This window comes from Ornithorhynchus anatinus, chromosome 3 (assembly GCF_004115215.2).
Source record: "Ornithorhynchus anatinus isolate Pmale09 chromosome 3, mOrnAna1.pri.v4, whole genome shotgun sequence".
Classification (NCBI taxonomy): Eukaryota; Metazoa; Chordata; class Mammalia; order Monotremata; family Ornithorhynchidae; genus Ornithorhynchus; species Ornithorhynchus anatinus.
The window spans coordinates 119,989,357-120,013,257 of NC_041730.1; the positions used below are offsets into that span (position 1 = coordinate 119,989,357).

Below are 23,901 nucleotides of genomic sequence, written 5' to 3' on the forward strand. Positions count from 1 at the left end.
GTGTGACCTTGGGCAAGTCACTTAACTTCTCTCAGCCTCAGTTCCCTCATCTGTAAAATGGGGATGAAGACTGTGAGCCCTAAGTGGGTCAACCTCATTACTTTGTATCTACCCCGGCGCTTAGAACAGTGCTTGGCACGTAGTAAGCGCTTAACAAATACCAACATTATTATTATTTTTGAGTTTAAATCTATAGACTAAATCTACAAAATGGCTTATTTCTCAGCCAGTTCTGAAGTGAGACCTTGGGTTCTGCTGAGGGGTTACCCAAATTATTCATTACCACATTTAATGAATGTCCCAATATCACCAGTATTTGTGAGACTCACCCACAGGGCACCAAACACAAAGGCCATTAAATCAATTTACATACTGCAAGAAATAAAGGAGGGATTTGGCATAAGTTATTTTGTTGATCTAGCCATAGGGTTGGACAATTTTATTAAATTTGTAAAACAAAAAAATGGGTGCCTTCCTCTACTTTGAAAGTGGAATCCAGATATGTTCTTGAAGACTTTAAGTTCCGATCATAAATAACACTGCTTGGTAATCAATTAATCAATTGTATTTAGTGATCAATTAATTTCAATTTAATGATTTATGTGGTACTAAAGAAGGCTTTTTGACATATGCCTGACACTGCTTTGAGATTTCCTTTGGCTTGGAAGTCTTACAAAGGTTAAGGGATACTATAATTTTATTATTTAGCATCTGGTTGGCACATTCTATAAACAAAGGAAACCACCAGCTGACCTTTCAAAAAATTTCAAGAATTGACTTTTGTCTCACATTACAGAGCCTCAGCAAAGAATATGCTAAACAAAGTATTAAAAATCGAGGTTCTGACAACAAAATCCTGCTTCCACTCTCTCCATTTCATCAAAGAACAATTAGGTGCATAATCTTATCTGCTTAAAGTGGAACAACTGCAGGTGGAAGTCAGGCCCATTTTAACCTTTATTTTGTAAGGCCTGAGTTGCTTGAAGTTACTCATTAATCTTAAAATCAGTGCTAACAGGCACCTTCCAAACATCACATGCTGTTTAATGGCAGGAAGGTCTGATGTGAACTCTGTGTTGCATCACCATCTGCCACATCCTGCTCGGATATTTATAAATATAGTCAGGGTTGTTGACATTTCCACAACTGGCCCAGGTGTGAGCCATTAGACCAGACAATTCACTTTGATCACTTCAGTGTCAATCCTTCTTTTTAGATCTAAGCAGATCTGGCCTGCTTCCAGTTTCCCAGAGCAACACCTAATAAAAGACTTTTTAACTTCTAACCTGTTTTTCCAGGTGAAATAGGTCATTCGGAGAAATAATCGGAGACTTATTTGACGTGAATCTGTATATATACATTTAATGTACATATTAGACAAATTAGGTCAAAAAGAAAAATAAACTTTACTTTTGAAAATTTCAACTGTATGAGAATGATAGAAACTTGATGAGACTTGCTCAGAAGGTTCAAATTCCTTTCCCTCTCATCCAGCAAGTTTTTATTTGGTCAAAAATTACCTTTTATTTTTAAAAAATATAAGGATATTTTAACCTTCACAAAAGGTTTACAAGGTATTTTATTGAAGAGTCAGGCACACATGCAATAACTCTGCATATCTCCAAATCAACCAATTTTTGCTACTTATGCAAAATGTCCACAAAATAATTGAAGCAAAACAATGATGTTTCTGAAAAAGAAAGAATTCAGTATTTACTGCAGTAGATCCAAGATCCAAGTCAGGTGATAAAGGAGGATCAAATCACTTTAATACCAAAAAGTAAAGAGAAAATGCAAAATTTTGGAACTGCTGTGAAAGAAGAATCAAACTGATTTGGCAAAAGTTTACTTTAATCAGCATTAGAGAACTCAAAAATGATCCAGAGAGTGAATCCAGCAGCTACAGAGGAGTGGGGAAAAGTAATGTTTCAAGCATTTAAAAAAAAAAAAGGTATTTGATCAGCACTTACCATGTGCCAGGCACTGTACTAAGTGCTGGAATAGATACAAGTTAATCATGTTGGACATAGTCCATGTCCCACATGGGGCTCAGTCTTAATCCTAATTTTACACATTAGGTTACAGAGGCAGAGATAAGTCAAGTGACTTGCCCAAGGTTACAGAGCAGATAAGTGATGGAGCCAGGATTAAAAACCAGGTCCTCTGACTCCCAGGCCCCAATCTATACATTAGGCTGGGCTGCTTCTCACATTTTCCCTTGAAGATTTAAACCAGCAGAAGAAATAATACTTGTCAAGCAGATAACCGTTAATTAGGTAGCTGGCAGAATGCTTGAATTTTATTCTTGGGAGATACGGTGGGTGGGAGTGTTTCATATTCTAAACTGATAAGGTAAATTGAGCATAGGCCTATTTGGTCTAACATAAGCACATCTGGTCAGTAAATTGATAAACTGATATCATACTGTGTTTTTTCAAGAAATCAGTGATTACTGATTTGCCTGTATAGAATTTAATGGCAAGAAAACAGGAGTTACAGATACAGAATTGTCTTTAAGGCACAGATCTAAATGTGATATAGGTGGGCATCCATGCAAAAATGTACACAAACATATTATGAGCCTCAAAATAAAAATATAAGAAAGACATGAAAAAGCACTAAACATAAAAGTTTGTCTGGGATGTACAACAGAAGCACAAGACTAACTCAGAACTCAGAATTGTAAGCACTTAATCCCATAAAGAAAAAAAACATTTATTTCCCTGCCCACAAGGAGTTTATAACCTAATGGATGTTTAGACATGTTAGCATATAGCCATACATAATGACTTTTGTTCTCATTCTCTGTTCTTCCTCCCAGCCCCACAGCATTTATGTACATGTCTGTAATTTATTTTTTTCTATTAATGTCTGTCTCCCCTGCTCTAGACTGTAAACTCGCTGTGGGCAGGGGATGTGTGTTATGTTGTACTCTCCCAAACGCTTAGTAAAGTGCTCTGCACACAGTAAGTGCTCAGTAAATACGACTGAATGAATGATCCACAAGAACTGATTAGAACAAGCTTTTCAAACTTGCAGTTGACAGGTTAGATTAGTACCCTGTGAGGAGAGAGACTGCAGCAGAGACAGCATTACATAGCTCCAGCCCTTCCATATTACCAAATTATGCTGACCGGAGTCTGTAGCACCTGCCCTCCCGCAAAGGATATCAAACAGTGTGCTAATCACTGAGTTGAAACAAATGATCAGATCAGGAATAGTCCCAGTCACACCCAAAGCTGACAATTCATTTTATTTCCATTTTACAGATAAGGAAACTGAGGATCAGAGAGGTTAAGTGATTTGCCCAAGGACCCACAGCTGGCCCAACTCTCAGTCCTAAACTCTTTCTATTAAGACAGGACAGACCATCGGTCCAGGATAACTAAATTTCCTAGATATTGTCAATAGTTTACAACCCCCACAAATTGCAGATTATTTCCTTAACTGCAGATTTATTTCTGTCCCTCCGGACCAGCAGTTATACTTGAGTCTCACCAGAGAGACCTAAAATGTTAACAATACAAATATACTGAAAACAGGCAGGTAGAAAAGTTCAGTTTCTCTGCATGACAAATGGAAAATGTCATGGCTGCCCTAAAACCTGATCATTATCTTTAAGCTTTCTCACCAGACCCCAAAACACTACAGCTGAATTACCAGTATGGGTTATATATTCATTTGTTCGTTCAATTCACTGGAATTTATTCAACACCTGTATGCTAAGCATATGTTTGCACTTCATGGCTACTTTGGAGAATCAGCCAAATTATGACCTAAGAGTCTAGTTCTCAAAATTCGATGGCCGCCATTTCCAACAATATAGGAATGGACCTCCCCCTTCATGCTGCTGTCAAGACTTGTCAGGTCAACCTCTTAATTTTTACCTCGAAAACATAAGAGGAGAATTAATGAAAGAATCAAGGAAAACAGCATTGGTGTTTAGGTGAGAAGATGACCGCCCCCCTTGATTGAATATATATCAACATATTTTCTAGTGCCTCCAACTTGTAGAAAACTTTCGAATTGTGGTAACTGAAAAAAACAAACAATTCCTGCGATGTTAATTGCAAACAGATGTAAAATTGTGAACAGAAAGCAGTATTCTCCCACTTTATAATGAAAGAAAAATGTCACCTGACAAAACCTGTTGAGAAAGAAGTTTTAGAAGGCAGGCTGGCCAAAACTGAAGCCACGCCACAAGAGAATTCACATGGTGGTCCAGGTGGAGAAGAGGGCAGCTAAATGCTCTTCCTCTAACAAGTCTTCCCCAGTTTGTCCCTAGTACCCCGAATTGTACAAACCCAGCAGCATCCCCCAGGACTTCAGCACTTATTTATACATATCCTGAGCATGAATATTTGGTATATGTCACTCAATCCTTCCTTTGACTATTACTAACAACTGTGGCATTTTTAAACGCTTACTATATGCCAGACACTGTACCGAGTACTGGAGTAGATACAAGGTAAGTGCGTTGGACACAGCTCCATCTAGAGCTCACAGTCTTAATCCCCATTTTACAGATGAGTTAACAAAGGCAAAGTTAAGTGACTGGCCAAAGGTCACATAGTAGACAAGTGACAGGGCCGGAATAAAAACTCAGGTCCTTTTAACTCCTAGGCTGTGCTCTATCCACAAAGCCACACTGCTTCTCATACTTTATTTACTTTAATTACTCTATTTGGAATTTTTTTTTAAGACCTCTTCCCTCCACGTTGATACAGCATGGCCTAGTGGATAGAGCACGGGCCTCAGAATCAGAAGGTCATGGGTTCTAAACCTGGCTGCGCCACGTGTCTGCTGTATGACCTTGGACAACTCACGTAACTTCTCTGTGCCTCAGTTCAATCATCTGTAAAATGGGAATTAAGACTGTGAGCCCCCGATAGGCAGGGACTGTGGCCAACCCAATTATCTTATATCTACCCCAGTGCTTAGAACTGTCCCTGGCACATAATTAGCGTTTAACAAATACCACAATTATTCAGAGTGTAAGCTCCTTGTGGGCAGGAAAAGTGTCACTTGGCTGTTTTGCACTTCCCAAGTGTTTAGTACACTGTATTGCACCAGTGGGTGAACAATAAATACTACTACTACCACCACTTACCACTACTATTACTCCACTAGCGGGCTACTTACCTTAGCTTTTGCACAATAAAGGTAAGGAATATGAACCCAAAAGGTAGTCTGGGAACCTTGGTGAATACTGTGAAATGAAATGTTTAGAGAAAAGAGGGGTCTGGGAAGAAAGTCAAGGTGCAGCTTTTCAAAACCCTACCTCTTAAAAATGGAAAAATGAGCACCCAAACAGACATTTTGGGCAGTAAAATTCTAAAATGAAAGTCGATTGCTTCCTCCCTTTTGCTGTATGCAACCTGAGGGCAGGAACTCAAGCCTAATCTGCTACTCTAAACTTCCTAGAGTTCAACAGAGTGTTCCACACCAAGAAGGCACTCCATAAATAACTGATGAAGAAAAACTCTCTGAAAGTTTGTTTCCAAACAGATTTGACACTGGCAAAGAAGTGGCAGATAGGCTTGACGTACAACAATTTGACCTTTGGATGTCATATAAAAAACTGTAAAGTGAAGATTTAAGACAAAGGGACTTTTTACTCTTACAAAATCTCACAAAATTTATCTGGGCTTAAGAGAAAAATGATAAAGGCGGCTAGGACTGAATTACTTGAGATGTAGAGCATGAGGGTCGGGAGCTACTGAAGGTGTTAAAGCCCAAATTGCTGGTCGTGGCTGTGAAGTTTGGCATAAACGAGTAGGAAGGTTTCAGACTGTAAGCTCGTTGCAGGCAGGGAATGTGTCTGTTGATTGTTATATTGTACTCTCCTAAGTGCTTAGTTTAGTGCTCTGCACTCAGTAAGTGTTCATTAAATGTGAATGAAAGAAGATTAGGCTTTGGGAAATGAAGCGGATCCAGTTCTTTAGCAAACCAGGTAGGTTTTCAATGAATGCTGACTGTGGCTTTCATATAGGACAGGCCTGAGCCTATGTCCCCACAGACCCAATTCACAGGAGTGAATATGTTGAGGTGGCTAATTTGGCAAGCCAAGGGAAGGGCAGTAGGGCTTTTCAGGGACTGATCGACTGAAACAGGCTTATAACTGGTTGGGGTCTCAGTACTGGGAGAGATGGGGTTCCAGAAGGCACCATTCCAGAAGAAACAGAGACCGCTCAAGGCTGACACCCTTGAAGGCACTGGGTACAAGTGTCTGAGGAAAATATAACACTGTCTATCTTTATTAACATTTTAGTGTGGTGACCTGACCTGTTCACTAAAGCGCTTGTCTGTTTTGCTAAGGAACTGGACCCGCTTCATTACCCAGAGCCCAATCTGAAACCTCCCTACTTGTGTCTGACAAACTGTATTGCTTGACTGACTGCCTGAATGTGTTCTGATTTTCCCAGCTTCCATTAAATAATTTTAAGGTAATTATGGATAAACATCACCTGGAGCAAACTAATGTGAAGGAAAGCCTCCAGATAACTAGAGGAGAAATGAAAGGCAGGCAGACACTAAATCTTTACTTCTGCTGAGTTGGAGAAGATGCCAGAGGGTGCAAGAGAGAGGCGAAGGGGGCATTGCTTGCATGTGCCTGACTTTAATTTAATTTTCTTTGGTACTTAAGTGCTTAGTGCTTGGGAGAGTACAATGCACCAGAATTAGCAGACAAATTCTCTGCCTATAATGAGGCTTACAGTCTAGAGGGGGAAACATACAACATATAAAGATATGAATGTAAGTACTATGGGATTTGGAGTGGAAAGAATATCAGAAGTCCAAAAGTCACAGATTGAGGTGCACAGATGATGCAGAAGGGAGAGTGAGGCGGGGAAATGAGGGTTTAATCAGGGAAGGCTTCTTGGAAGAGATGTCAACTTAGTAATGCTTTGAAGGTGGAGAGAGTGGTGGTCTGGCGTATATGGAGGCAGAGGGAGTTTCAGGCCAGGGGGAAGACGTGGGAAAGGGGTTGTCAGTGAGACAGACGAGACTGGGGCAAAGTAAGTGAACTGGTGCTAGAGGAGAGGAGTGTACAGGCTGGGCTGTGGTGAGAGATTAGTGAAGTGAGGTAGATTGGGGAGAGATGATTGAGTGCTTTCAAGCCAATAGTAAGGAGTTTCTGTTTGATGTGGAGATGGATGGGCAGCCATTGAAGGTTCGTGAGGAGTGGGAAGACAGGAATTCAACATTTTCATTGATAAATGATTTATGCAGCAGAGAAAAGTATGGACTGGAGTGGGGAGACAGAGGAAGCCAGGAGGTCAGCAAGGAGGCAGATTCAGTAGTCATGTATATCTTATGAAGGGGATGCCTAACTGCACTTGTACATACTGTAATTTGCTTGATCAATCGATCAATAAACTTTTATCAACTGAGTGCAGAATACCACACTAAGCACTTGAGAGAGTACAATGTAAAAGAGTTAATAAACACGATCCCTGCATCCTTGCCCACCAGATGGTTAGTCTAGAAGGGGAGAGACAAGCATTAAAATGTTAAAGTTATGGGAACTATTTGTCATATCAACTCTCTTCAATGGCCTGCCTCCAGCTTGTACCTTTCTCACCTCGCAAATTCACTTTCTAACTCTTGCATCTCCTGACTCTCCCATCTCCAACTTCTTGCTATCCTCTTCTCCCTGGCAGGAACTCATTCCCCAACCAGTCCAGCCTGGCCTAGTGGACAGAACACAGGCCTGGGAGTCAGAAGGATCTGGGTTCTAATACCACTCTGCCACTTATCTGCTGGGTGACCTTGGACAAGTCACTTAATTTCTCTGTGCCTCAGCTACGTCATCTGTAAAATGGGGATTAAGAACTAGCCCCAGGTGGGATAGGGACTGTGTCTAACTCGATTTGCTGATATCTACTGGAGCGCTTAGTTCAGTGCTTGGCACAGAGTAAGTGCTTAATAAATACCATTAAAATAACCCCAAAACTAAAAGCTGTTGCTATGCGCTCTTGGCATCACCCCTAAACCGACAGTTAGGCTGCCTCCCCGGCCCCGATACCACCTCTTCTCCATGTCCTCAAGGAGGGGCCATCTAATCCTGACTTCCACCATCCCGCTGAGAAAGAGAAGAGCACCCACAGCATGAAGCCTCCACAAAACCTTGGCAAGACTGATGGCTGCAGTGGCAGTTGATGAGGCTATGGAGTTTGTCCCAAGAAGCCTGAAATTCTTCTCCCGTCACAACACCCTGCTGATATTAGTTTCTATTTTGAGTGTGTGTCCTTGTCTTTTATGTTGCTTTAGCATTCTGTTGTTTCTTCGCTCCTCATGTGTCTCTCTCCAGTCATTCTTTCATTCAATCATATTTATTGAGTGCTTACTGTGTTCAGAGCACTGACAACAACAAAGAGTCACATTCCCTGCCCACAGTGAGCTTACAGTTGCGGGGCGGGGGGGCAGGGGGATGGAGAAAGGGGGGCAAGAGGCATCAATACAAATAAAATTACAGATACGAACATAAATGCAGTGGGGCTGGGAGGAGGTGTCATTTCTCCCCCTTCAAAGTCTAAGATTGGGAGCTACTTGAGGGCAGGGACTGTGTCTAATTCCCATGCCCCTATAGTTTCCAAGTGCTCAAGGTGATCTGCATACATGGTGAGAGCTCAATAAATACTACTAACACCATGTATATATCTGTAATTTATTTATTTATATTAATGTCTGTCTCCTCTTATGGACTGTAAGCTCATTTGGGGCAGGGAATGTTTCTGTTTATTGTTATATTGTACTCTCCCAAGCGCTTAATACAGTGCTCTGCACAGAGTAAGCACTCAATAAATACAACTGACTGACTATTACCACCACCAGAAGCTTTAAATGCCTTGAGGGCTACATCTTTTCCTTCAGGTATCCCACATAAGTATTTACTTGAGTGAGGCTTGGGATTCAATGAATGATGGACTGAATTCTAAAGTTAGCTCTTTAGCTGAAGAAAGAAATCTCGTTTTGAGGAATGTTATTTAATCTATTATCATCTTGGGGCTTGTAAACTGGTACTTGAAAATGAATTTTTCCTGGCATCTTAACCTCCCACAGCAATCCAATTCAAAGTGCCCCTCTTTGGTGGGGCTGCTTTCAAATGAAAAAACCTATCAACTACTAGCTCTTAAAAAACTATTAAGGTGAAAATGACCACCATATTGATGTACAGAGAATGTAAGAGAATAAAAGAGGAAAAGACAGATGTGCTCCATTTTAGAAATTCTCCTAAAAGGGATGTATATTTGTTAATGTTTTCAAATGATCAAGCTTAATCTATTATTATTTAACAAATTCCTTCTTTAACATTGAAAGAGAGAACTTGGATTAAAAAGATGGAATTACTTAAGGCATGACTGTCTTTAAATGTACTAACCTGGGCAACTTTAATGGAATTCTGAGTAGATCCACCAGCATGATATTCAACTTTAAACTTTTTCACAAGTTCTTCAAACCTGCAAGAAACCACAGGAAAAAAATAGGTTATAAATTTCTGCAATTTTTCATAACATGAAATGTTGGGAGCACCTATATTAGAAATGAATGAGATCATTCTATAAACTGGAAATGTAAACATGTTAACTCTTTCACTAGGTCATAGCTGAGAAAAGCAAATAAAATGAGTAGTATATTCTAACCACAATAAAAATGAACTATTTGCTGAATTACAACACAATATGACAAGTGTTTTGTATGCCTAAGAAATGCAATACATAAAAATATTATCTTATATAAGCATAGCATCTAGACTGGAAAACCCTGGGAAATGACCGCAAGTCATTCTTTTGCCACTTAAAAAAAAAAATGCCATCACCCCCATATTTCAAGAAGTTTTCTTCCTTGATCAACATTATTTAATATTTAACTTTACTCAGAAAATAATCAAGGTGGGGTCTGTGGCATCTTTAAATTTACTTCTGAGTACAATGAAGGACAATGTTCATAGCCTAAAATTCCAGTAATACCTACTGAAATTGAGGACATTTCACCAAAATGCCCTCCTCTCATTGGCTTTGTCAGTCCCATTTTGAGCAATGAGGCTTTTCTGTTGGAAACAAGGACAGCCAGCAGGGGAGTTAAGTAATTCCATGTTTTAGCCCATACACTTCTTGATTTGTAAAAACCCATCATTCCTTCTCTCTGCCTTCAATTATCCATTCAGTGCTAATCGTTTCGGTATATGAAGCCACTCCATCTCCTCAGCTATTTTGCTTGTCCTTACCCATATGTTTTTTTAGCTCTATTCTGTCCTTGCTAAAATGAATCAGTCAGTGGTATTTATGGAGCACTTACTGTGTGCAAAACTAAGTTATCAAAACTCCATGCAGGGGTGCAAGGACTACTGTTTTATTTTGTATTCCATCCCCTTTCAGATTTACTCACATATTTCTGTCCTTCTTGACTACCACCAATGATTGAACAACAAAAGTGACTCCAAGTACTCTTTTCTGTGTCGTGACGAATAGGTTAGATAGAGCCTATCATGTAATTTTTGTTTATTCATATACATTCGTACACATTCTTCTGATTTTTTAAAAATTCCAACATTTTTTGGTTCCACAAATTGTGTCCCACATATCTCTCTCTCTCTCCCCCCCCCCGCCCCCAACAAAAGCCTACTGACTTGCGAAAGATGAACTGAAGTAAATAATGATACTGGTTTCAAAGAAAACATTTTCTTAAAAAGTATGCAAATACATAGGAAGACATTTTCAACACAATTTTCCCAGATTCTGAGGTTTAATACAATCATTGACCTCATAAGCATGTGTACAGTTTAACTGTTTTTTCCTTGTTGTTGGAAACTTTTACAAGTGTGGGTTTATGTCACTTGTGGGAAAGTTTTAAACTAAACATGCAAACAATATAAAGCTAAAAGCAGTCCTTAGAATAATTTCCACATCAAGGCTCTGGGAATGTAATTTCTAGCATTTAGGGATGCATATTCTGGCCAATTTAAATGACGGATTTACTAGATATTGCCTCAAAATTATTGTGATGATTATATTGAATTACGCAAACCTAAAATTCTGGGCAGAAGACCATGTTCAAACAGACTATTAGCTAATTCCCTTTATTTTCTGTCTCTTCTTCCCAATTTTCTACTTTCTTCTAAAGTGTAACAAAAATGATTGTAATGGGATTTTGTGGCCATTTTATATTTTGCAAAAGTCCTTTCTTGTTGAAATTGCCGACGCCGTCTTTGGAATCTGGAAGTCTAGGCCCCATTTTCACCCCCAGACATCATGCCTGGATGATGAGTCCCTCCCAGAGACAGGAACAGCAACTGTCCTGTCCATTTTTCTGGGTTCTCTCAGGGCCCCGATCTGTGCCTGGAAAGCAGAGATGCAAGATAAGTCCTGGTTGCCTGATTCTGGGGTGAGTCCAAGGCAAATTCAGAAAAGAGAAGATGACTGCAGTATTTCTGATCCAACTTTAGAGACAAAACCCAAGCATCCCAAAGTTATCATGCCACCTGAACAGAGGCAGACTAAGAGCAGGTAGTAGGCTGGATGTGTCAGTATGGACTCGCTTCATAAATGCTTTGACTGCACAACTGAACAGACCCATGGCAAGTAGTGAGGCTGGATACGAAACCAAAGGGCTGAGAAGAATGGAAAAGAACAAGTGGGTAGCATCCGTTTGAGGAGCACAGACAGGAATGAGGGCAGGGAGATGGGAAAGTGGGTATCTGGAATTTAGAGTCAGTCTTTTGATTACACGGGAGATGTGAGCAAGTTGGAAGGAAAAAGAGATAGAGCCATTAAGACTGGAAAGGAAAGGAAGACTATCACCAGAGGATAGAATTTGCCACGTTCTTGTATGGAAGTCATAAGAAGAGAACTGAAAATGAATTAATAGTCTCATACTCCAAAAAAACCCTTTCATATTCACATGCTATGCAGCAATCAAGCTACCATGTTTATTGTTCATTCATTCATTCAATCATATTTATTGAGCGCTTACTGTGTGCAGAGCACTGTGTTAGGTGCTTGGAAAGTACAATTCAGCATTTGGGGAGAGACAAACACTGCCCACACCAGGCTTACAGTCTAGAAGGGGGAAAACAGTCTAGAAAGGGGAAAATAGACATCAGAACAGTAAAACAGGCATCAATAAATATAGAATTAAAAATATATATACACATCAAAACAAATAAACGGGCATCAATATAAATAAATAGAATTACAGATATATACATACATACATAAGTGCTGTGGAGTGGGGGGTGGAGCGAGAGAGAGCAAAAGTGAGCAAGTCGAGATGACGTGGAATGGAGGGGGAGCTGAGGAAAAGGGGGGCTTAGTCTGAGAAGGTCTATTGTGTACTAAGTTCTTAGGAGAGTACAAGAGAAGAGTTGGTAGATATGTTCTCTGCCCACAACAAGCTTCCAGTCTAGAGGGAGAGACAGATTACAGATAAATTACAGATATGTACAACAATGATGGGGGCCCAGGATGGGATGAATAAAGGACGCAAATCCAAGTGTATGGGTGACACAGAAGGGAGAGAGAGTAGAAGAAAAATGAGGGCTAAGTCAAGGAAGTCCTCTTGGAAGAGATGTGCTTTTGATAAGAATTTGAAAGTGGGGAGAGTGAAGGTCTGTCATATGAAGAGGGAAGGAGTCCCAGGCCAGAGGCAGGACATGGACGAGTAGGCATCAAGACAGGCAAAATCGAGGAACAGCTGGCAGTAGAGGAGCCAAGTGTGTGCAGTGGGTTGTAGTAGGAAATCAGAGCAATACGGAAGGAGGGGGAAAAGGTGATTGAGAGCTTTAAGCTGATGGCAAGGAGTTTCTGTTTGATGAGGAGGTGGATGGGCCACTGAAGGTTCTTGAGGAGTGGAGAAACAAGTACTGAACAAGTCTGTGAAAAAAATAATCCAGGCAGCAGAGTGAAATACAGACTGAAGTGGGGAGAGACAGGAGGCAAAGAGGCTGATGGAGAAGTCAAGGTGGGACAAGATAAATGCTTGGATTAACATGATAGAAGTTTGGATGGAGAGGAAAGGACAGCATTTAGTGATACTGTTAAGGTTGAACCGGCAAGTTTTGGTGACAATGAATACATGGGCTGCAAGAGAGAAATGAGTCAAGGATAATGCCACGGTTATGAGTTTGGGAGACAGGGAGGGCAGTGATGTTGTCTACAATGGTGGGAAAGATGAGGGGGCTGGGGTTTGGTTGGGAAGATGAGGAGTCTGTTTTTGGTAATTTCGGTTTGAGGTGTTGGCAGGACATCCAAGTAGAGATGTCGAAGCCAGAAGGAAATTTGAGACTACAGAAAAAGAGAGAGAGAGATCATGGTTGGAGCTGCAGATTTGGGATGTGCTTTTGATAAGAATTTGAAAGTGGGGAGAGTGAAGTTCTGTCAGATATGAAGAGGGGAGTTACAGGCCATATAGAGATGGTAGTCGAAACCATAGGAGCAAATCAATTCTCAGAGAGCTTGCAGTTGCAGTCATGTGAACAAATGAGTTCTCCAAGGGAGTGGGTGTAGAGGGACACTGTACTCTCCTAAGTGATTAGTATAGTGCTCTGCATAAAGTATGCGCTCAATAAATATGACTGACTGATTACAACTGAGTTGGGATACATGATCTCGGCCCTCAAAGCGCTTACTACACCTCCACCTTCCGCATCAAGCAAAAACTAATGACTGCTTTCAAGGCTCAGAGAAGCAGTGTGATCTAGTTCATTCATTCATTCAACAGCATTTATTGAGTGTGTACTATGTGCAAAGCACTGTACTAAGCGCAATCCCTGCCCAATAACAGGCTCACAGTCTTGGTAGAGGACAGGCCTGGGAGTCAAAAGGATCTGGGTTCTCTACCACCTGTCTGGTGTATGACCTTGGGCAAGGCACTCCGCTTCTGGGCCTCAGTTACCTCAGCTGTGAAATGGAGATTAAAACTGTGAGCCCCATGTGGAACATGGACTGTGTCTAACCTGATTAGCCTGAATCTACCTCAGCACTTAGTAGAGTGCCTGGCACATAGTAAGCTCTTAACAAATATCAAGAAAAAAAGGTTGTCCGTCAATTCATCTTCCCAATAAGCCCAGGAGGTCAGCGAATGCATGTGCCATTTTTCATTTCTCTGGTTGTACTTTCCCAAGCACTTAGTATAGTGCACTGCCTCCAGTGGGAGCTCAATAAATACCACTATTACTTCCACCACTATTTCTTACCAGAGACACATACACCTATAAAAGTTTATCCTACAAAAAAAACCCAAAAAACAAACTATTGCTATCCAAGCCTGATTGTGAGACTGAAGGGGCATAACAGAATTCTTCAATAATAATGGATTTGGAGGCCAGCAGCTTGATGTAATCAGGGGTAGAATGGTACTTTCTAAAAAATTCTTCCCTCCACCTTGCTGAGACCTGGTGTTTGCACTCCTGCTGCTGTCATTTATTCAGTCATATTCACTGAGCACTGTGTGCAGAGTATTGTAATAATAATAATAATAATGGTGGCATTTGTTAAGCATTTACTTTGTGCCAGGTACTGTTTAAGCACTAGGGTAGACGCAAACAAATTGGGTTGGACACAGTCTCTATCCTACATGGGGCTCACAGTCTCAATCCCCATTTTACAGATGAGATTACCGAGGCCCAGGGAAGTAAAGTGACTTGCCCAAGGTCACAGAGCAGACAAGTGTGGGAGAGCCGGGATTAGAACCCATGACCTTCTGACTCCCAGGCCTGGGCTCTATCCACTCCGTCATGCTGCTTCTATACTAAGTGCTTAGGAGTGTACAATATAACAGAAACATTCTTTGCCCACAAGGAGTTTACAGTCTAGAGGGAAGTGAGGAGCTAATGTGTGCTGTTCCCTTCCCCCATACAGAAAACTGTTCCCATGCATTCCTAAAATGAATAAAAATAAAGAATAAGCATATATCTTGGCCTTAGAATTCTACAATGTCGAAACACAATGATAACCTTTCACCTGTAATGAAGTGTCACTAATCTGCAAAATTCTATGGTATTTTTCACGTCAACTTTGTAGCCACCGGCACCTTCAACATATATTTAGTCAAATCAACACACGCATTACGTTTTAATATCTTGGTAAAGAAAATGATAGTGGTGTGGATTTTTATTTCCATAATATATTGTTAGTTAAAAATGAATGGATAATAAGACACTTGCCATAATATGCTACCCATGGGAAGACAATTAAGAAAAAATGCACAAAATTACTCCATCTGCTTTTCATGGATATGCACACTACTAATTATCTATCATGCTGATGTTAGACAATTACAACCTCAATTGATTGCAAGTTCCTTAGCTTTAAAGGGAGAAAAATATTAGTAAAGAGAAGCCTTCCAACAGCTGCTTCTGAGGAGAAGCAGCATATACAGAGACAATAGTTTTAAAATAATTTTGATGTCTTAAATTTTTATATTTCCTATTTATGGAAATGTAGTCTCCAAACCTTGGAAGTGCAAGGGATGTTAGAGGGTTAAGTCTGCAGCTAATGAAAATAAGATGAAGACACTCTTTCCTCCTACCTGGAATATTCTGGAGTGACCTAAACAAGTGTCAATTCACTGAAGACATGGAAATGACTTTAAGCCATTTCGCTTTCTCTACCGTGTAAACTATTTGACCAGGAGAGTGGATTTGTATCTTCTTTTTAATAAAACAAGGAGATGGAGACATTTGGTGCATATAATTATGCCTGCAGTGAAGCAAAATCTAGTTGATAAATTTTCCTGAGTGTGAATTTAATGGGATAACTGGCATTTAGACTGTGCTTTACCTTACTATTATGAGCCACATCTGAGAAGAGACAAAAGCCCAGCAAAATCCCAGGGGACAGATTGTGGAGAATGCTAATTCTCTAACTACTCTGTATAGAAAATGATCCATGTGCATCAATTCAGCACCCTGCCTGCAGAATAACCTTGTAAGAATACATAATAAAACTGAGCAAATCTACCCCAAGTTTCGGGAGGCAATTTCCATGCTTTGGTTCAGTAAATGAGAAGTGGATGAGAAATGAATATCAAGATGTATGGGGATAAACAGAAGGCAGAAATGATCACGTTCTTATACCGTGCCCTACATAGAAAATGTTTGACAATGATTTAATGACCATTTGACTCTCTCTAAAAGTTAAATGACTGGCAATCAATGCAGGCACTGGCACTTTCTTGCATATGGTCAACTTAAGGGCAATTATGGAACCATAACACAATGATTTCTGAATGCAGCAAGGCACTGAATCAGCCAAGAACAAAGTTTTTGACTTCTGAAATAGTAGGTGTAAAGGCAGTAGCATTTATTGGGCACCCACTTGGTGCAGTACACTTGACTAGGAACCCGGGAATAATGAAATGACATGTTCTCTGTGCACAAAAGTTTAAATGAACATAAAAATATTTACAACTAGAGAGGTCAAAATCAATTGAGCTGACGCATATACATGGATACTAAGGAGGGGGAAATAGGTTCAGAAGTGTTAGATTGGCTGAAAGTATGATATATTAATAATGATAATAATAGTAATAATAATGACGATGATGATGGTATTCGTTAAGCGCTTACTACGTGCCAAGCACTGTTCAAAGCACTGAGGTAAATGCAAGGTAATCAGGTTGGACACAGTCTCTGTCCCACATGGGGCTCACAGTCTCAATCACCATTTGACAGATGAGGTAACTGAGGCACAGTGAAGTGACTTGCCCAAGATCACAGAGTAGACAAGTGGCGGAGCAAGGATTAGAACCCATGTCCTCTGACTCCCACGCCTGTGCTTCTCAGTATGGCAACAGGGTGCCTAAAAATTATTCAGGTAAAATTTCTTGGGTGAGATGCTGAATGTGGGGAGGGGTGTGCTCTGCTTAATGTGGGGAGAGAGGGAGCTCCAAGCCAAGGGAGTTGTGTGAATGAAGGAACATAGGAGGAAGAGTTGAGATTCTAAGCTTTTTGGGATCAGGGATCATGTCTACCAACTCCATTGTGCTCCCCCAAGGGCCTAGTACAGTGCTTTGCACACAAAAAGTGTTCCATAAATACCACAGATGGATTGAGATAAGGGGTAGGTACAATGCTGGGGGTGAAGAGTGTAGATAGGTAAAGTGGGGCAAGGTGGGGGAGAATTTTGAAATTGATTGTGAGGTTTCACTACTTTGCAAGTCACTTAACTTCTCGGTGCCTCAGTTCCCTCATCTGTAAAATGGGGATTAAGACTGTGAGCCCCACGTGGGTCAACCTGATTCCCCTGTGTCTACCCCAGCACTTAGAACAGTGCTCGGCACATAGTAAGCGCTTAACAAACAAATACCAACATTATTATTACTGATTCCCACGGCCACTGTCCCCAGTGGCTGAAACAGCCACTTTTAACTCACTCCTCAAATATATACCATAGCATCCACCATCTCATGCCCCAATCACCTTAACACATACTTCATCGACAAAATCGAAACCATTAGGCATAAAATATCCCAGGCCCTTCCTCCAGTCTCCCATCCTTCCCAGGACTATCTTGAGAAACTATCATCTGCCTCCTCTCAAATTCTAATGCACTCCACCTACATCTCTGACTCCATCCCCTCCCACCTTATCAAAGCAATTGCTCTCTCCCTCATTCCCTTCTTGACCACGATCTTCATTCACTCACTTACCAATGACTTCATCCCCACTGCATTTAAACATGCCCATGTATACCTTACCCTAAAAAAAAAAGAAACCCTCCTTAACCCCATGGCACCCTCCAGATGTCCCCCACTCCCCATTATTCCTCTCCAAACTCCTTGAGTAAGTTGTCTTCACCTACTACCTCCAGTTTTTCTCCTCCATCAACCGTCCTCCCCTTAACTTCCCTATCACTGTACACATCACCATCCTCTTTTTCAAAAGCCTGTAACTGTGGCACTATCCTCCACAATTTATAATTTAACCCACACAGGCAAATTCTGTCAGTTCTACCTCACCATATCTCTAGAATCCACCCTTTCCTCACCATCTAAACTGCTACTATGCTGATCCAAGCACTTAGCATATCCCACCTTGACTACTATTATCAGCCTCCTCATTGACCTTCCTGTCTCCCATCTCTCCCCCCTGAGCAGAGTAACCTAGTGGGAAGAACATGGGCCTAGGACTCAGAGGACCTGGAACCCATGTACCTGCTGCATGACCTTGGGCAAATCACTTTACTTCTCAGTGTCTAAGTTACCCCATCTGTAAAATGGGGATTCAATCCTTATTCTCCCTCCTATTTACATTTTGAGCCCTGTGTGGCTCTATGACTGGCCTGATTATCCTGTATCTTCCCCAGGGCTTTAGAACTGTGCTTTATGCATAGTAAGCACTTAACAAATACCACTATTATCATCAACATTACTACTATTCACTGTGGACTGGATCATTTTTCTGAAAAACCATTCACTCCATGTCTCCCACAACTGGCTTGGTAACAGCCTCCAGATTAGCCTCTTTTGGGGAAGGCAGTTACCTGATCCTCTGCTATTGTTGGGGGGCCATGATGGTCTTCTGTTATGAGGCTGGTTGCCTATTTTGTGTGTGTGTGTGTGTGTGTGTGTGTGTGCGCATGTGTGTGTGTGTGTTTGGGGGGTGAGTGGGGTTGCTTCCAGATGATTTTTTGGGAGAGGGAGGCCATTGCCCAAATCTTTTTTGGGAATGCTGCCTCCCGAATCTCTGCTTTTGGAGGGGGCACCTGCTTCTCTTTTTGCGGGGAGTGCCTACCCAACTTTGGTTTTGATGGGTGCCCCATGAATCTACGCTTTTTGGTAAGGGTTGGATAGGTGGACTTTTTTTTTTCTAATGGCATTTGTTCAGTGCAAACTAGTTGCCAGGCACAGAGCTTAACACATGGATAGATACAAAGTAATCAGGTTGGACCCAGTCCCTGTCCCACATGGGGCTCCTCAGGACTAGATTGTTTGGAGCAGCCCAATGCCTGAATCTCTGCTTCTGGGGTGACAGCTGCCAAACCAATGCATTAACCTCCTTGCTGACCTCTGGGCCTCCTATGTCTCTCTTCTCCAGTCCTTACTTCACAATGTTGCAGGGATCATTTTTTCACCCACTCATCAAAAACCTCCAATGTTTTGCCCATCCACCTTCGCATTAAACAGGAACTAGTTACCTTCGACTTTAAGACATTCAATCAGCTCTCTTCTTCCGACTTTACCTCACTGATTTCCTACTACAACAAACTCCCCGCCCTCCACCCTCCAAATTCAATCCATCTATCCCACAACCAACCCTGTGCCCTTGCCCAAACTCTAGCCTGGAACTCCCACCCACTTCATATCTGGCAGTCCATTACTCTCCCCATGATCAAAACTCTTCTAAAATCCCATTTCCTCCAAGAGACCTTCCCTGACAAAGCCCTCATTTCCCTTCCACCCTCCCCTCTGCCTCACCTATGCACTTGTCTATGAACCTCTTAAGCACTCTGATATTCGCCCCAGCGCCAAAGAATTTATGTACATGTCTTTATATCTTATAAGCACATAATATTGTGCTCTGCACACGGTAAATGCTCTTTTTTTAAATGGCATTTGTTAAGCACTAATTATGTGACAGGCACTGAACTAAGTACTGGGGTAGATATAAGCAAATCAAGTTGCACACAGTCCATGTCCCAAATGGGGCTCACAGTCTTCATCCCCATTTGACAGATGAGGTAACTGAGGCACAGAGAAGTGAAGTGACTTGCCCAAGGTCACACAGTAGACAAGTGAACATGGCTCAGTGGAAAGAGCCCGGGTTTGGGAGCCAGAGGTCATGGGTTCGAATCCCGGCTCTGCCACTTGTCAGCTGTGTGACTGTGGGCAAGTCACTTAACTTCTCTGCCTCAGTTTCCTCATCTGTAAAATGTGGATTAGCTGTATGCCTCATGTGGGACAACCTGATTACCCTGTATCTCCCCCAGGGCTTAGAATGGCGCTCTGCACATAGTAAGCGCTTAACAAATACCAACATTAAGTGAAGGAGCCAGGATTAGAACCCAGATCGTTCTGATGCCCAGGCCCATTATCTATCCTCTAGGGCATGCTGTTTTACAATTGATTGACTGAGGAGTTTTTATTATTTGATCTGACTAGATACGGGAAGTCAGTGGAGGACTCTGAGAAGAAAAGAGATGTGAGCCAAGCAATTTTTCCAGTGTCTTGCCTTTACAGTCCATACTTTGCTGCCTGGATCATTTTTCTAAAATATCATTTTTGTGCACATCACTCCCCTCTTCAAAAACCTCTAAATGGTTACCCATCCACCTCTGCGTCTTACAGAAACTCCTCATCATTGCCTTTATGACAATCGGTCAGCTCCCCCCCTTTTTTTAATGGTATTTGTTTAGAGGTTATTATAAACCAGGCATTGTACTAAGGGCTGGGGGTAGAGACAGGCTAATCAGATTAGATACAGTTCATGTCCCACATGGGGCTCACAGTCCTAATCCCCATTTTAAGAGATAAGGTAACTGAGGCACAGAGAAGCTGAGTGACTTACCCAACTTCACAGAGCAGACAAGAGGCAGAGCCGGGATTAGAATGAATCAATCAATGGTGTTTATTAAAGTACTTATTACTTTGCTGTACTACGTGCTAGGGAGAATACAATGCAGCATAATTATTGGACACATTCCTGCCCACAACAAACTTACAGTCTAGAGACTAGAACCCAGATCCTCATGTCTCCCAGACGCATTCTCTCTCTGCTAGGCCATGCTGCTTCTGGCTGCTTCTTACGCTTACTCCTCAGTGGGCAAGTGTGAGGGCTCTTTGCAAGAACTGTTCATTTACTTGTCTTAGCATCGTTGTTTTGACAACATTATTGTTCTGCTGCTTGTTATTGTCTGCAATCCACTAAGCCCCAAGTGGGATAAGGGCTGTGTCCAACGTGTTAAATTTTTCACTTTCCCAGGAACTAGCACAGTGCATGGAGTATAGTAAGCCCTTAAGAGATACCATAACTAAAACTAAAATCAGTCAGTCGTATTTATTGAGCGCTTATTGTGGGCAGAGCAATGTACTAAGCAGTCATTCAATCATTCAATTGTATTTATTGAGCACTTACTGTGTGCAGAGCACTTTACTAAGCACTTGAAAGTACAATTTGTAAACATAGAGACAATCCTTACCCAACAATGGGCTCACAGTCTAGAAGACTAGGCACTTGGAAGAGTACAACATAACAATAAACAGACACACTCCCTGCCCTTAAACAGCTTACAGTTTTAGGGAAGCGGGGTGACAGGGGGAGACAGACTAATGTAAATAAATTACAGATACGTAATATGTAAGTGTTTTGGGGCTGGGAGGGGGATAAATAAAGGGAGAAAGTCAGGGTGACACAGAAGGGAGTGGGAGAAGAGGAAAGGAGGACATAGTCTGGAAAGGTCTCTTGGAGATGTGACTTCAATAAGGATTTGAAGTAATTGTATGTTGAATATGAAGAGGGAGGGCGTTCCATGCCAGAGGCAGGATATGGGTGAGAGGTTGGTGGCGAGATAGAAGAGATCGAGTCCCTGTCCCACATGGGACTCAGAGTCTAAGAAGGAGGGTAATTTGCCTATTATGTATTATTTATATTACTTCCTGTCTTCCCTTCTAGACTATAAGCTTGTTGAGAAAAGGCATGGCCTAATGGAAAGAGCAAAGCTCTGGGAGTCAGAGGCCTTGGCCCCAAACCTGGCTCTACTACTTGTCTTCTGAGCGACCATGGACAAGTCACTTCACTGATTAGCTTGTATCTACTCCCTGTTTAGTACAGAGTCTGGCACATAGAAAGAGCTTAACGAATACCATTTAAAAAAAAAGTGCCCACCAACTCTGTTGTACTACACTCTTCCAGGGGCACAGTAGAGTCCTCTGCACACAGTAAGCACTCAATAAATACAACTGATGATGATAACAAGCATGGAATCCCAGTTTTACAGAAGAGGAAACTGAGGCACAAAGAAGTTGGTCTGCCCAAGGTTACACGGCAGGCAAATGGCAGAAGAAGGATTAGGAGCCGGATTCCCTGACTCCCAGGCCCATGCTCTTTTCACTAAACCACATTGCTTTTCTAAATGCTGACGCATTTGTTATTTGCGGTATCTGGCACTGTTTTCCCTGTTGCTGCCTCTTTCTGGAGCCTATACTCTAAAAATATTAATCCTTTTCTGATTTCCACAGGCTATATTGCTCAGTCTGCCAGAAGGACCTGGGTTCTCATCTGAGCTCCACCTCTTGCCTGCCGTGTGATCCTGGGCAAGTCACTTCACCTCTCTTCATCTGTCAAATGGGGATTGAGACTGTGAGCTGCACGTGAGACAGGGACTGGGTCTGACCCAATCTGTCTGTATCCACCACATCGTTTAGTATAGTGCCTGGCACAAGGTAAGTGCTTAACAGATACAATTATTATTATCTTCCAATAGTTCTCCGTCTGTCCCGTCACCTGAAGAAGCGTTTAATTGCTTTCATAAGTATTTCTCCAGCACCCTTCCACTCAGCTACTTGGGAATTCTGTGGCTATTCCTTCTTCTTACACAACTCACCCAGCAAGGCTGTGTTTCAAGGACAGTACAAGTAGACTGCAGTCTAGGGTTTCAATTTTTTTTTTAATTTTCTTTGGAACATACGTAATGCTGATAAGACCCTAAAAATTTGAATGCTATGTCATTAGTGTGGCCAGGCCACAAAATTCTTCTTTTTCCTGAAAGCCTTCCGCTGATGGTACACTGATATACTCTACATGTAAAAGCTTTGGTTCTGGGGCGGGGGGGAGGGGGTTTCCCTAACTTGATAAGCGACATTGGTCTTCACTGGGCCGACTGTTCAAATGATAGGACTTTGCTGATGCTGCAATGCTGCAGCTGGAGTTCACACTCATTTACATATATCCTTCTGCGTGTTTACCCAGAGCCCAGATGGCAGCAGCTAGCGCCTACCCTTTCAAGTTGGAAGAATTTCCCAAAAGACTGAAGATAACTTTTAAGAATCAGTTTTCTGGTCTCTCACCAGATCTGCAAGAGGTACGCAGAAGGTGGTTTGGTTAACTCCAAAGCCTTGGTTAACTCCAAAGGAAATGAGGAAATGTTCAGACCGGATGGATACCTGAAATGCCGACATAATAATGATGGCATCTGTTTAGCATGCCAAGCACTATACTAAGCACTGAGGTAGATAAGAGGCAGCATGGTTTAGTGGAATCAGCACGGTTTTGGGAGTCAGAGGTCGTAGGTTTTAATCCCAGCTCTGCTACTTATCAACTGTGTCACTTTGGACAAGATACTTAACTTCTCTGGGCTTCAGTTACCTAATCTGTAAAACAGGGATTAAGATTGTGAGCCCCAGGTGGGACAACTTGATTACCCTGTATCTACCCCAGCGCTTAGAACAGTGCTTGGCATATAGTAAGCGCTTAACAAATACCATTATTATTATTATGTTAGATGCAGTATCTGACCCACCTGGGGCTCACAGTCTTAATCCCCACTTTACAGATGAGGTAACTAAGGCCCAGAGAAATGAAGTGGCTTGCCCAAGGTACACAGCAGACAAGTCGCACAGCAGACAAGGGGCAGAGCTAGGATTAGAACCCAGGTCCTTCTGACTCCTGTACTTTATCCATTATGCCACGCTCCTCACGATCAACCCTGTCACCATGAGAATTTCTCTCTTTCTCAGATTTTGGCCGCCTTGCTGATCAATCCCATTACTCAAGGTTATATTATTTTCCATCACTTAACAAGGCTATGAGCCTGACAGAGACATGGTGTATGCAATCTAAATATGGACTCTTAAGATAAAAAAAGAGGAAAGATTCAATTTAAGATCTAAATAGATAGTGAGGTTGAAAAGGAGTGAATTGTATGGTTAAACAGTTTCCCCAATTACAATATAAAAGTGGAT

The 23,901-nt window shown here is 41.7% G+C and overlaps 1 protein-coding gene across 2 annotated transcripts in view; it reads right to left on the reverse strand.

Annotated features, from left to right (window-relative positions):
• ADK (adenosine kinase) overlaps positions 1–23,901 on the reverse strand; it is a 505,307-nt gene that overhangs the window by 323,508 nt on the left and 157,898 nt on the right. For both annotated transcript variants that reach the window (XM_029060396.1, XM_029060395.2), the window contains exon 4: positions 9,386–9,464. In XM_029060396.1, the coding sequence (XP_028916229.1) occupies positions 9,386–9,464 (79 nt within the window). The remainder of the gene's footprint in view (positions 1–9,385; positions 9,465–23,901) is intronic.